Consider the following 15,568-nt stretch of genomic DNA (forward strand, 5'->3'; position numbering starts at 1 on the left):
GGCTTACGTGGGATGGAATTGCATCTGGTCCTGTGCCAATTCCACTCCATGTTTTGGAAGAATGGAAAAGCTTGGGATTAGATAAGATGGAATTGCATCTGGTCCTGTGCCAATTCCACTCCATGTTTTGTGCCAATTTCACTCAATATTAGCAAGTTGTGTAGGTCCCACCATGATGTGTGGGCTATATCCACACCGTCCACCCATTTTTTGAGATCATTTTAGAGCACAGGCCAAAAAATCAGGCAGATCTAAAGCTCAAGGGACTCCACCAGAGAAAGCAATGGGGATTGAATACTTACCGTTGAAAACTTTTTTGGGGCTACATAAGTTTTGAATCTGTCTCATTTTTAAGCCCATGCCATAAAATGAGGCTACAAAACAAATGAATGGTTTAGATATAACACAGGTGTGTTATTGTCAATACTTTCAAATGATGGTGGGTATATCCATTCAATGTACCACTGCATTACCAACAAAGCATGAAATTAAGCTAATCCCATGGCAAGAGGGGACAATCCCTGCCATGGGTAATATTTACGTATTTTGAATCCCATCCCACCTAATCCTTCTCAATGCCATGCCCAACCACGCGTAAGTGCCAAGTGCATGGACGCTAGAAAATATAATGAAGTAGTAACCCATGTATCCTTAAACTTTTGAAAATGCATCCCACGGCTCAAAATCGAAAAACGCACTCCATTCAATGTCCAATGGTTGGATTGGCTTGGAGACTTGATTCAAATTCACCGACAGGATATTCATAATTATAATATTAAAAATAAATGGACTTATAATATTTATATTTAAAGCTTTTTTTAAAACCAATAATATAAAAATACTAATATAAATAGGGGTGTATAATGAACCGGTAGAACTGTGGAACCGGACCGAAACTAATCCATAGCCCGGTTTAGTCTGGTTCTAGGCTGCACCGGTTCAGATTTGGTTCCAAAATTTCAAGAACAGTTGAGTACGGTTGGTTTCAATACAGGAGTATGTAGAACTGGACTGAACCGAACCATGGATCCGAACCGTGGCGAGAACCGTTGATCCGAACCGTGGGGCCGAACCGTTGATCGAACTTAGATTTTTTTTATTTTTTATTTTTAAAAAAAAAACCCTATTCTGTTTCTCCCGCCTTCCCCCTTTGTCTAGCCGTGCGTGCGGCTGCCTAGCCCCTGCCCAATCTCTCTCTCACCGTCTGCGTGCAATTGCCCAGGGCCCAGGACTCTGCTGCTGCGACGCAACAACAGCACCACTGGATTCTACCAGCGGCTGGCCGTAGCCCTCGACCATCATTCACCGTCTGATTTCCACTGCAAGTCTCTCTCTCTCGCCCTCGACCCATCATCCAGCGTCTGATTTTCACTGTAAGTGTCTCTCTTACAAAACCCATCTTTCTCTCTCATAAAACCCATCTCTCTCGCTCTCGAGCTGTCGTCTGATTTCAACTTCAAGAGTCTCTCTCTCTCGCCGAGAACCGTCGAACCGATCCGGTTTTCACGGTCCGGTTCCGGTTCGGTTCTAGGGTGCTAACTGTCCGGTTCCGAAAATCCTAGAACCGTTAGGAACGGTTCGGTTCCGGTTTCACCCCAAAACCGGACCGAACCGACCCGTGTGCACCCCATCCCGATAAAGCATTTTCAACTCTCATTTATCTGATCAAGGAGATTGTTCCCATGTGGGCCCTACCTGTATGAACAGCAGCCCTATTCAAGTACTCGGATAATCCGGGCGAAGCTTTGTCTACTCCCTCTACGATTCCTCCTCTCAAGACAATAATATCCACTAGATTCAAGAGCTGATCAACGGTGGAGATCAAAGCAGATGAACAAGTTCGGAGGGAGACAACCGACGGGTACCCCGTCGTTAGCGTGGTCCTGCGTCGTCGTCATAGCTTCCCTTCTCGCTGGCGCTTCTGTAGTCCACAACATCTTCAAACCCAATCTGGTAATTTTCTTCTTCTTCTTCCCGAAATACCCTTATCTGCATTCTCTCTTCGCAGAATTATAATATCAGAATACAGGATAAAATCAACAAATCCAGCTTCTGCACCGTAAAACCTACTCAGATACCCATATTTAGGCCGTCCGAGTCTACGATAAGTTAAATGCTCATCTCATGCTTGATGATATGTCGCTGAGAGCATTTTTGTAAGGGGTTGTTTGGTTGGTGGTAAATGGGGCAAGTAGTAAATGATTTACTAGCAAATCATTTACCACTTGTGTTTGGATGCTCTAATTTGCTAGTAAATCATTTACTACTTGTAAATGATCTACTAGTAAAGCCCCCTTCTCATTTAGCAGAAAAAGGGTGAGTTTTCATTTACTAGTAAATGGGGAGATGTCAATGGCTCTATTTTTTTTTTTTTTTTGAATGAATGAAAGCCTATAAGGCAGATTTCATTTACCATGTACAGTCTATCCAAACACTGTAAATGATTTATTATTAAATCATTTACAACTTAAAGCCAAACAGACATGGAGTAAATCATTTACAATCTTTAAGTGATTTACTAGTAAATCATTTACAATGTAAACCATTTACCACCATCCAAATGACCCCTAAGCCTACATCAAGTTTGGGGATTGCATGCTAGCTATTGAAACTTTCATGTTCAGAATCTGTCTGATTGCCTCATCAGGGATTGTTGTGCAAGTTAAAACGAATGACGGTTTTGCTTCCCATTGCATTTAGCAGATTAAAAAGGATTCAGATACTTTTCCCTCTCTCCCTCTCTCTTTCTGATTGGAATCTCTTTGTAGCATTCGTTTCATTCTCTCCAACAATCTCCCTCCAAAAATATCCCCAGATTTGCCTTCAACTATTCAACTGGGCAAACCAACAGGGCAGGTTCATCCATGATCTCTCCACCTTCCCTATCACCATAGAATGCTTGGCTCTGCCAAACCCTACCAAGATCTCGTTACGGTCATCAATCAAGCCATCTCCCTCCACGTCCTCTCTCCTGAACATGGTATTAAAAAACCATTGCGTTACGGCCCTATTAGCCATTATGTAAAGGAAATGGTCACCCCAATTATGGGATATGGGGGTGAACTGGTCCATTATGAAAAACTCGGGCCATACCATTATGGGGCTGGTACACCGTTATGGGTTGACACAACCATAAAGGGCCCATTTTTGAAATTTTTTATTTTCAGAATTTCTCTTTTTATTTATTTATTTAAAATTTTAATTTTGCCTTTATTTACATCAACCATGAACGAAAAAAAAAAAAAGAAAAAAAAGAAAAGAAAAGAAAAAGAAGCTAATTTTAAACTAGATCCAGGCCTATTTGAGGATCAAAACACAAAATTTGAGTGGGATTCAATGAACCAAAGTGGAGTGGACCATTTTGAGAAATATCGGGAGAACGGGGTAACCATCATTTTATTTTATTTATTTTATTTATTTATTTATTTTTTTCATTTTTCCTTCTGTTTCTTTGTTGTATTTATACATAGAGGGCCCTAATCCACCGAATCATGCTTAATATGCGTTTGATTAGGATCCATTTGGTAGACTTTCAGCAGGTCAAATTGACACTACCCCACAGATGACATTCTTACCACCCACCATCAAATACATATTCGAGATCCTCACATTTATAGAATTTTACCAATAAATTTTGAGATTTTTTCCTAAACAGTTTTTTTTTTTTTTTTTCTGGCTGCTATAGGGCTGTTTTAGCTGATATGGGCCCGTATCATATCAGCCAGCAAACACCATTACATAATTCTTTGCTTACAAAAACCCTCTTCAACACCATCTATTTCTACACCAAGGCCTGCAAGCTCTCCAAAGCCATCAATGACTACAAACAAATGAAAAAGAGTAAGGACATGAATTCCTGCTTGTCCATTCGGACCTACAGCCTCCTTTTCGCAGCAATGCTCAGACGCCACAGCAATTTGTATATAGAGTGCATGTACACGGAGACCATCCGATACCTATTTTGGCAAATAGATGATGACAGGATCAAGTCTAACATTTTCTCCTCGAATTCCATGATAAAGGATATGCTTTTGTGTTCTCATGAATGTTGCTATTTGGATATTTCATCGAATGGAAGGAACTAGGCCTTGTCTATAAATGCTGGCCAAATGCATTTTCATACTATTATTTGATTCATAGGCTTTGTGCACAAGGGCGGATGGAGAAGGCCGGGGTGTTTTATGGTGACATGAAGAGTAAAGAGTTCATTCCAAGTGGAAAGGCATATAATTCACTCATGAATTGTTTGGTGATCGGTGCGGAGGTTGATGAGGTGGTGATGATTTTGTCGGAGATCGGTGAGAAGTGGAGGTTGGTGGACTGGGTTATGTCATCTGTGCAAGATTGTGCTGGATGTGACCAGGAGTTATGGGAGTGTTGGAGATGCAGTGAGGCTGTTGAGGGAGTTGTAGGAGAACAATATGTGGATGGGCATACTTATAGGAATCTGTTGTATTGTCTCCAAGATGATTTTGGCAATTTGCATAATAGAAATGGATCAAGTGGAGATGAATTTCTTCTGTTTTTGGTTTAATAGATGTTAGCTCAATCTATTAGTAGATTTGGATTATTGGATGGTGGGTGAGTTGCAATTCGGTGATTTGAATCTTAGTAGTGGTAAACAGATGAATCCTAAAGGAGGCAGCTTTTTATTTCTTCTTTCATGTTTGTTATATGATTATGATGGCGGGTCAGATTTGTAGTTTTTAGTCTTTCTCTTTCATTTTAGCTTTTCTTGTATTTTTTTAGGCTTTCGGCCTCAATGAAATAAATTATTAATGTTCAAAAAAGAAAAAGAAAAAAGGATGGTAGGTTAGATGCAACAATGGTAGAAATGGATTCTTTAAAAGGCATTTAGCTACTTTGTAGATTCACATGAACCATTGACGGGTGAGATCGGTTGCCATTCAGAGCATATGGTTACCAAATTCACACTCCAACAATAGGTGAGATTGGTCAATGGTGTTGCACGAGTTGCTTGGTTTGGCTCAGTTTAGTAAATTTTCATGAACCATGCCTACAATTTTTATTTTTATTTTTATTTTTTGTTTTCATTGGGAAAATGTCATATAGATTGGAAAAGCGGGCGCAATGGAAATGCATGCCACTCGGCGAACGAGTTAGGAGGGATTGGTGGTATGGAAGAACATTGCGAAGAAGGGGGACACTCCGAAGGTGTTGCATGCTTTCAAGGAAGAAGTGAGGTATAGGGTGGGTTGGCAATACAATTAAGTTTTGGGAGGATATCTGGATGATAAATGAACCCGTGGTGCTTTCATTTGTTCACATTGATAGAATGGTGAGTTAAAAGGAGGTTCGGGTGGAGGGATGCTATGATATTGTTGGGGGAAGCTTCTGTTGGATGTTATATTCAAGAGAAATATGTCGGAAGAGGAAATGGCAGATTACGCTAACCTCCTTGGAAGGGTTGATGTTGTGTTTACTTTTAGTAATGAGGCGGATAGAGGGATTTAGAAGTGGTCCTTGAATGCAATTTTTCTTCTAAATCATTCTTTATGGGGCTTTTGTGCTCAAATAGAGTTTCTACATCAGCCTCTCATAGTCTTTTTTAGGTTAAAACAATCAACCATTTGGAGATTGCCTTTGTTGGGTCAAAGTGGAGGACAAGATCCTTATGTCAGACCATCTTCAATGTAGAAATATCCGTCTCCTGAACATTTTCTTTTACATGCAAAGAAGAGTAGGAATCAGTTGATTATCTTTTTGTGAAGTGTATATGGGCCTCTCAAATCTGGTGGGCTTTTTTTTTTTGGTCTATTTAAGTGTATATATATATCCATTTTGAAAATTAATTCCCTCGTGGTAAAATGGGCTCTCATTCAAGAAGAATTTCATTTGAGTGTCAATGACATACCTTTTTGCTTGTTTAATTAAAAGCGTTAGGCACACCCAATGTTTGAAATATCTAACCTGTGCGATACGAAACACAGAGGTAGTGCTGATGTATCTCACATGTTCGATCTGCTGATCCTTTTTGTCTTGAAATTATGTTAAATCAGTGTCAAATGGTTATAAATCCGTTGGTTTTTCATGTTTTGCATGAAAAATCATGGAGTTAGAGCTTTAATTTTGATATCCATGGGCTCTTCATGCCCTCGATTTATTTTATTTTATTTTTTTTAATGAAACGAGCCATTGATTGAGACTAATTTCAAAGTATTTAATGAAACGATAATTACATACACTCGAATTTCGAAATTTGAGTGTAAATGGTCCGATTTGAGAAAAATTGGGAAAATTTTGAAAATTTCCCAATTTCTCCTAAATTGCTTGCAATGTTGCACTCTAAACATGAAGTTAAGCATGCATGATGGTTGATCAACTGATTTGAAGTCCTAGTCAATTTTTTTAAAATAAAAATAATTTTTTAATTAAAAATTATTAAAATATTACCTTCTTTTTTTTTTTTCGAAATTTCCCTTCAACTAGCTATCAATTGAGACTAATTTGAAGTAATTAGAAGTGTTTGATGAAATAATCATCACATACACTCTAAATGCTATGCATTCAATTTGAATATAGTTGCATTAGTTCAGTTACACAACGCATAATTTAGGACTATATACAAAAGAAACCTATTATGTGCACTTCTTTTTTTGTGATGTTATGATTTAAAACTGTGTATTAAGGTTTTTTTTTAACAATCCATAAAGCTTCATTGAAAAATTCAACCATTTCCCCAATGTTTCCCAATGTTTCCCAAAAAGTGTGATAAATGACCCGATACAAACGATATATCCCGAGTGATAGCTGATATGTATCTGTATCCAAAGGATGTGATATGTAACACGATACCGATATTTTGAACACTGGGCGCACCTGTTGCTGTAGAACCCAAAATGCATAGGTTTGCCTAAGTGCACACCTAAAGATCCTAGGTACAATTTTTAATTTTATATAATAAATATTTAATATTTAACTATTTTTATATATTAGTTGTTTTGCTTTTAAACAATCAAAGTCAATACCATTCAATTCCTCTTAGCCCAAAACCCCAAAATTTGAAATTTCCCCAAACTCCCCAATTCTAAATCCTAATTTCCCAATTTCCCCAAATCCAGTTCCTAAAATTTTCATTTTCCCAAATCCTTCAAATTCACAAATCTAAAACCACAATTTTGCCAAACTCGTTAAAATTTCTAACCCCCAAATCCTCTAACCCAAACTAATAGGGAACCATGCTGTGCGCAATGCATGTGGCAGGTGAGGCCCACCTGAGTTTTAAATCACATTGATTTTTTTAATTGTCCCCTTTTCTCCAGTGAGGTTCGCCTGATGAATGTGTTGGATGGAACCTAAATACCATGGAGGGGCCCCCACAACCAACAGTCTCCTCTTCCAGTTGTCCACTCTAGTGCGGCCCACATGACTCGTTGCTTGAACAAAATTTTGGCTGCATGGTCTAATAGCAAGTGGCTCTCCTGATGGATGGAGTGGATGTGTTGCACACAACACAATGGGCTAATAGATTTCAGGAGTTAACCATACTAATATACTGTGAAGAAGCAATAGGCTGATGAAAGGATAGATTACACACCTCTTAGCATCTTCATCTTTACGGCTGTCCAGATTATTAGATAGACTTTAGATCATTTGATTTAGACATGGAGAGATTTTTTTATTTTTTATTTTTATTTATTTTTTTTGAGATTGGTAGGTGGTTAGATAACCGTTGAAGATGAGGGATGATGGTTTAATATAAGTGGGTGGTTACTATAACTTCCGGTGGTGTGAGAGGGAGGGGGAGGCACATGGCAGCACCTGCCCCAAAACTAATTTCTCTTAATGTATTTAAGATTTTCAAATTCTCCCTGATTCACCTTAAATCTCTTGGACAACACCAATGAAAGCTCAAATTGTTTCCAAGAAGCCTGATGTGATGACCTTAACAAGCTATTAGAAGAAAGAAAGAAGAAAAGTTGTTGAAATTTGAAATTTGGGAGAAGAATATCTCAAGCTTTTATCTCAAAAGGAATAAAAAAGTTGGCTTCAAGGCCTTTTCCAATCTATTTGCACCCTTATTGGGTGGTAAAACATTAACACACGCACGCACACACAAATGAGGTACCCATAAGCTACTAAAAAGCCACACGTACTGTGGTCATGCCAAGGTGCACCCAGGCGCATGGTGCACGCCCAAGGTAAATGCCTAGCCTAGGGTCCAAGCGAAGCGCAACATATGCCCAAAAAATCTAGGCATGCGCCTGGGTTGTCTTTGACAATACTGTTTTTTGATAATTGGAAAGCTTTGTTATGGTCAAATTGTTCAACCATAATGCATTAAGGGAGTTCCCTCAATTACTGGGAGGTTGGAACTTGTAAATTGAATTTCAAAAGTTTCTCTCACTCCCCAGATGACCCATCTATTGTAGGGAGCATCATTGGAGAAGATTGGGGAGTACCAAATTGGTGTTTTCTGGCCCAAGGGGGTTGGATGATTGTTTTGAAGCCAAATCTGAGGTTCTCTGTGAGGGGCCGAGGGTGGGTCAGATGATCGTTTTAAAGCTAAGCCTGAGGCACATTGTGAGGGGCTCTGCGTCTTTTCAAATTCCTTTTCAGGTCCTCTAATCGTGGATGGAACCTCTCAGCTTGTTTTGATCCGAGCATTTAACATAACTCGAGCACCTTGGAAGCTGGATTTTCATTTTTGATGAAATTAAGGAGAACGCTATTCAGTTAAACATTTCATTTTATATAAATTGCTTGACTAGTTCTCTTCCAAAAGAAGGGTCGTAGAGAGGATCATTATGTAGTTCTCCCTCTTTTTTTTTATAATTAAAGCTTATCCTTTTCTGTTTTGAGTGAAGTCCATGCCATCATAATGCTGCATTCTGTTTCGCCAGTTGCTAAACTGAAATGCATATAGATATCCACACCTCTTTTTTTTCAAAGTGTTAAGGGATTGGATGATGTGGAGCCATGGGTCCTATATCTTTAATCCCTTTTAGTGATAACAAAGCATTCAGTTTCTTTTTAATCAGCTTAATGCGAACAGGGCCTAAGCTTGATTATTGTGTACTTGTGAACATTTTCATGTGTCTTGGGCCCCATGTTATCAGGCCCTGGCATCAATAAAAAAAGAGGATCCGGATGTTTTTCAATTAGCTGAATGCAAATGTGCACTGAGCTTGAGAATTGCATGCATGGAAACATTTTCAACTGTAAACTCTTCTCGAATCACTACTTGGAGGAAGAGGAATGCTATTTGCAGCTGTGTATCCGCATGCACTACACACAGCACCTGATTTGTGCTGATGTTGCACGTGTATGTGGTATCTAGGATGTTCATCTGGCATTTTCCAACACTGGGACTACCATGAACATCTAGTGAAGCGACGACACTGGATCTTTCCTCTATTTTTGTTCTTTTAAGAGAGATACCAAAAAAATAAAATAAAAATAAAAATAAAAATCATTAATGGGGAATCAAAGTGGAAAAGAATTCCCAATGCAAAAAATCTGAATTTCGAGAAGAGAAGATTTTTCTTTAGACCTTTTGCAGGTGTATGGAAGGAGCTTACCTTGGTTTCCCATAGAAGAATCATCAATTTAGCTTCTCCCCACAGGGTGGACATCAAAATTTGGCAAGAAGAATGACCTGGTATTGTTACCTACATGGAATTAATGGTGCAACGCAGCTTTCTTAGAGTTCATATGACCGCCACATGGTGGGATAGCACAGAAAATTATTGCAAGAGATTACGTAGGATCCTTCCTCTTTGGATAAGCATGGTGCTTATGAACTTAAAATGAAAGCATTCTCTCACTTCTTATATATTTATGCAGGAACTGCCTCCAGCTGAGAGGATGGGTGAGACTAGAAGAAGCACTGAAGAAGGATGACTCAGCAATTTTTGTACTATGTACAGATGAAATGTTTGAAAGGAAAACAGAGTAAGATTTTCAATTAGGCAGGTGATTAGGAAATTGTGCTGGTATCGTGTGTACTTGAGGCTATCAAATTTTGGTCAAGAATATGACATTGGCGATGCCTTTCAGTTTGGAAGATTTGATCCTAAAATGCTTGGCCAACAATTCATCCATTACAGCCATGAGTGGTGGATTTTCTTCCACTTCAAAGGTCTATCAATCAATTTAGAGATGTTTGGATTATATGTTGGAATGCACTTAAGGTTGTGTTTACTTGCTAGTGTTGAAATTCTCTTACTTTATTTGGTTATTTTATTCTTAAATCCCCAAATTATCTCATATAGCAAGCTTTTCCTTTCCTGCTTTGAGATCACTGGCTGCTCTTATGCTGTATTCGGATGCACTAATGACTTAGATTACAATCGTTATGTTGCAACAAAGTGAAGTGTCCAAAGTTGGGTTAGCCCCGTTCCAACTTTATCTAAAGTGAATAACCAGTCCGAGGGGTGTTTGTTTTTCCAATTCCTGTGTAGTGCAAAGTAAATGAGCCGTCATTAATATTTGACGGTGTTCTTTAAAACAAGAATTATGGCACAAATGCACCTGTAATAGGAGACGGTAAAGGAAATTGTAATCATTACATTTTTTACATTATAAAACTAACCTATTAACAGTGATGCCTGGATAAAACATACCCTAAGAAATGTCTTCATTGCAATTAAATTCATATGATGTCATTAGAGAAGTAAAGCGGAAAGTCATCATTACCCATTTGTAGCCATTTACTGGTGTAATTGGAAAATCAAACACGCCTTGAGAGAGAGAGAGAGAGAGAGAGAGAGAGAGGGAAAAACGATTTCTTATTATTTAAAACATGTCAATTATTTAATTTCATTCTTTATAAGACATTAAATATGGATCTTCTCTTCAACGTTAAATTGTCGATCTTTTTCTTATGATATCTTACCTCTTAAGTAGTTGAGAAACCAAATTGATCTATCACTTGTCTTGACTGTTTTTATGGATAACCAATCTTGTAGATGTATATCATCATCATCATCATCATCATCATCATCATCATTGTCATCATCTAAGCTTATCCCAAGTAATTGGGATCAGCTATACTAATCTTGTTCTTCCCGCCATTTCACTCTAGGCTCTAGCATGGACCATATTTTTAGTTAAACCATAGGTCATCAAATTTCCCCCGTCCTTTTGGGCCTCCGTTGCCCTTTTACACCCTTCAACTTGAACCAACTCACTCATAATCGGTATTGTTCTTGGTCTTTGTTGCATATGCCCAAACCATCTAAGTCTACTTTTTTCCTAATCTTATTACATATTGGCGCTACTCCTAAGGTCTTTCGAATGCATTCAGTTCTAATTCTATCCTTCCTTGTTTTGCCACTCATCCATCTCAAGTCTCAACATCCCCATTTTAGCTACACTCATCCTATGAACATGTTGTTCCTTGGCTACCCAACATTTTATCTCATACAAATTGCCTGGTCTTTTAGTGGTGATATATAAAACTCTAGAGGCACATCTCTATTTCATCCACCCAGCTCTAGTTTTGGAATCAACATCCTTGATCTCTTCGCTCAATTTATGAGAGCGGTGAGATTGATAAGGTTGGTACTCGTAGAATTAGAGCTGAGTGGATGTTTGTGGTAATGGTGTGATGAGGACATCTCGCGCACATGGAAGCCCCCCCTACGCACGTATGCAAGGAGGAGGAGGGCCCCACCATCGATCTGGATCGATGACGACATCAAGGGAAAGTTTTCTAGTTAGAGGGCTGCGTTTTGGTTTTTGAAGTGGACCCGATAGTCATGTGAATCCCACCATGTGTTCTCATGATCGTAGCTCACTATTCCAATTAATTTAGTACTTTGGGTTTTGCTTATTATTGTTATTAGGAGTATCATGAATGGTTTAAATTGCTTTGATTAGTTGTTATTTTTTATTACTTTATCACCAAATAATAGGTTGTGCACATGGCGCGAGTTTTGAGGTATAGAGTTTTATTATAAATAGGCACCCCTTGTAGTCTTTTTAATTCAATGAAGATTAATAAAATTGCAGCGTTTTTTCGCTCCTTTAAATTTCTGAGTTGTGAAGATTCAATTGGGTGCAAAACCCTCCCTTCTTCGAAGGGCCGACTACAGTGGTGTGAAGCCACACTTATCCCAATCCGCTCCCATCTTCTTCCATCCATATTTCTTTTCTCCTACAATCATCTACGCTTCAAATCCATCCTTTATTGCAGCCGTTTTTCTCTCTACAACAGATTTCCAGAATCTGACCCTGTAGGAGGGATGAAACTTCGGCAGAACACCACACACAAACTGTGCATCGGATCGAGCTGAGATTTGAGGGTTTTGGAGTCCATCTCTGGCCGACCAGGGCGAAGGTGTCCTTTTTCTAAATAGCGGGCCTCACACACATGCGGCCGGGATCACACGCACGTGCGTCTGAGCCATTGTTGTTGTCTACACGTGCAGTACTTTTCTGGTTCATTTCTCTCCTTTCTTTTACTCCTCTTTCATCCAAAATTCCTATACCTAACCCTAAATTACTCAAATCCCCAATTTTATGCCCTTTCTTCAACCTTAGGGTTCCCCGAATTGAAATTTCTGAATCCCTTGGATTGGGGGAATTATTTTTGTGCATGTGTGGATGAATTTACCCTCCTTTGATTCTTGTTTGGTCTATAATTTTGATTGATCAGGCCCTACCATGTGTAGGTTTGGATCCGCATAAGATTCCCCTTGATTGAGTGTTTGAACTTTTGTGTGGGATGTGAAATTTTGTGTAATTGTTTCTGAACTAGTGTGATCTAATGCCTGAAAAATCTTGCACATCATACTTGAATTTCATGTCCTGCATCAAATTTGGTATCAGAGCTTAGGGTTCTTGTAGGGGAATGCATTGCATGTTTAGGGTTTAATTTATTTGTGTCCATTATGCATTAAGTAACATCATATAGAGTTGTTTAGAGGTCCATAATTTCTGATATAGGCTTTTGAATTTTCTGCTATCAGAAAATCTGCATATCTTTTTGCTGGATTTTCTGTTGATAGATTTTTTGGACAGATAGGTTGCTGGAAATTGAGAAGTATTGTGTCGTTTTCTCCATATAGAGTCCTATAGGAGCATTTAGTCCTATCTAGGTGCATATGGTCGTAGTAAAAGGTCCTTAAATTGATTTAGCATTGTATGCCCACACGTACGGGTCGTAGTTTTGACTTGCACCCTACATTAAACATGGAGCAATTGCAAGAGTCAATGAACAAGTTGACCCAGTAGTTTGAGTCTTTGGGTAGGCGCTTGGAACAACGTATGGACCAACGCTTTGAACAACTTGATGTGCTCATTACCCAATAAGAGACCCCCGCCAAGGCAAACTCCACCATTGGATAAGATGCCCAATCTTGGGCAGGTGGTGAGGAGGATAGACTAAGGAATGAGGGTGGCCAAGGAATCGGTTATGGGCGCACACCCGTGCACCCACCCCATGAGGTACATCAAAACCACTATGACCCGATGCACAACTTCTCAAATGAGTTAGAGTAGATGCCCCCACGTTTGATAACCACTTAGACGATAAAGTTTTTCAAGATTGGTTGGCAGATATGGACCATCTTTTTGAGTGGTATGACATGTACGGCCTTGTGGCTAGAGAGAGTGCACTAGAGGTTAGTGTAGATTTATCCACTGAGGCCATTCCGGTAGTGGATGAGTTTCGTGAGATATTTCTTGATGATCTACCGGATGAGTTTTCCCTTATGAGGGATATACAACATACCAGGACATGGGACATCGTACTACATATAGCCGAATTTGCATTTAATAGTTCTGTCGATAGGTCCACAGGTCTAAGCCCTTTTGAAGCTGCTATTGGTTATAAACTTAGGAAACCTATTGATTTTGTCCCCATGTCACTGTCCCATAGGCCGTCAGAGTTTGCAGTCTTGTGCGCATCACATTCATTTATGGCATCAAGAAATCAGGCAGAAGATCATGACTAATAATGAACATTACACACTTTCTACAGACCAACATAAACGTTTCAAAGAATTCAATGTAAGGGACTCTGTGATGGTTCGCATCAGGCCAAAGCGGTACCCTCAGGGGAGCCGTTCGTAAATTACACGCGCGTAGCGCTAGACCATTCAAAATTATAAAACGAAATGGTCTCAACCCGTATGTGGTAGATCTTCTACCTTCAATGAGAATTAGTTTCATATTCAATGTGGAGGATCTAGTTGCATTTCAGGGGACTACTGATACATTGTCCAGCCTGTCACCTAATCATCTTGATTCCGCAAACCTTTTCTTTAATCCATGGCCCCTCTCGACCCATCTTCCCAGCCTTTACCTCCCATACCTACCTTTCCCACACCCAGAGAGGAGATAGAGAATATTTTGGACCATTAGTTAATATTCACGTCGGACGGTGAGTTTTAGAAGTTCTTGGTCAAGTGAAAGTCACGCCCAGTTTCAGGCAGTGTGTGGCTTGTTGAGGAGGAGCTTCAGAGACTTGATCCTTACATCTCGGAGCGGTTTAAGAGTTTTGTTTCACTAGTGGCGAAACCTTCACAGCTGGAGAGAATTGATGAGGACATCTCGTGCACATGGATGCCCCCCCTATGCACGTACGCAAGGAGGAGGAGGGCCCCACATCGATCTGGATCGATGATGACGTCCAGGGAGGGCCGCATAGTTAGAGGGCTGTGTTTTGGTTCGTTGGAGTGGACCCGATAGTTATGTGAATCCCACCATGGGTTCTCATGATCGTGACCCACTATTCCAATTAATTTAGTACTTTGGGTTTTGCTTATTATTGTTATTAGGAGTATTATGGACGGTTTAGATTGCTTTGACTAGTTATTATTTTTTATTACTTCGTCGCCAAGTAATAGGTTGTGCATATGGCGCGAGTTTTGGGGTATAGAGTTTTATTATAAATAGGCACCCCTTGTAGTCTTTTTAATTCAATGAAGATTAATAAAATTGTTGCATTTTTCTGCTCTTCTAAATTTATGAGTTGTAGAGATTCAATTTGGTGCGAAACTCTCCCTTCTTCGAAGGGTTGACTACTGTGGTGCGAAGCCACACCTATCCTGATTCGCCCTCACCTTCTTCCATTCATATTTCTCTTCTCGTACAATCATCTACGCTTCAAATCCATCCTCTATTGCAGCCGTTTTTCTCTCTACAGCAGATTTTCAGAATCTGGCTTTGCAGGAGGGCTGAAACTTCAGTGGAGAACTATGCACAAACCGTGTATCGGATCGAGCTGAGATTTGAGAGTTTTGGAGTCCATCCCTGGCCGACCAGGGCCAATGTGGCCTTTTTCTGAATAGTGGGCCCCACACACGTGCGGTCGGGATCACACACACTTGGGTTGGGTTATTGTTGCTGTCCACATGTGCGGTACTTCTCTAGTTCATCTCTCTCCTCTCTTTCACTCATCTTTCATCCAAAATCCGTAAACCTAACCCTAAATTACTCAAATCCCCAATTGTATGCCCTTTCTTCAACCTTAGGGTTCCCCAAATTGAAATTTCTGAATCCCTTGGGGGAATTATTTTTGTGCATGTGTGGATGAATTTACCCTCCGATTCTTATTTGGTCTGTAATTTTGATTGATCCGGCCCTAACATGTGTAGGT

The 15,568-nt window shown here is 39.6% G+C and overlaps 1 protein-coding gene across 3 annotated transcripts; it reads left to right on the forward strand.

Annotated features, from left to right (window-relative positions):
* The first annotated feature begins 1,138 nt into the window (after positions 1-1,138).
* Positions 1,139-10,164, forward strand: LOC131243686 (uncharacterized). Of its 3 annotated transcripts, none has more exons than XM_058243201.1 (3): positions 1,139-1,373; positions 1,711-1,953; positions 9,808-10,164. In XM_058243201.1, the coding sequence occupies exons 2-3, from the start codon at positions 1,831-1,833 to the stop codon at positions 9,862-9,864; spliced, it is 180 nt and encodes a 59-aa protein (XP_058099184.1). In that variant the 5' UTR covers positions 1,139-1,373; positions 1,711-1,830; the 3' UTR covers positions 9,865-10,164. The 3 variants fall into 3 exon arrangements, with proteins under 3 accessions (XP_058099184.1, XP_058099183.1, XP_058099182.1); XM_058243200.1 differs by having other exon boundaries at positions 1,140-1,373; positions 1,708-1,953; XM_058243199.1 differs by lacking the exon at positions 1,139-1,373 and having other exon boundaries at positions 1,540-1,953.
* The last annotated feature ends 5,404 nt before the right edge of the window (positions 10,165-15,568 follow it).

Source organism: Magnolia sinica, chromosome 4 (genome assembly GCF_029962835.1).
Source record: "Magnolia sinica isolate HGM2019 chromosome 4, MsV1, whole genome shotgun sequence".
Classification (NCBI taxonomy): domain Eukaryota; kingdom Viridiplantae; phylum Streptophyta; class Magnoliopsida; order Magnoliales; family Magnoliaceae; genus Magnolia; species Magnolia sinica.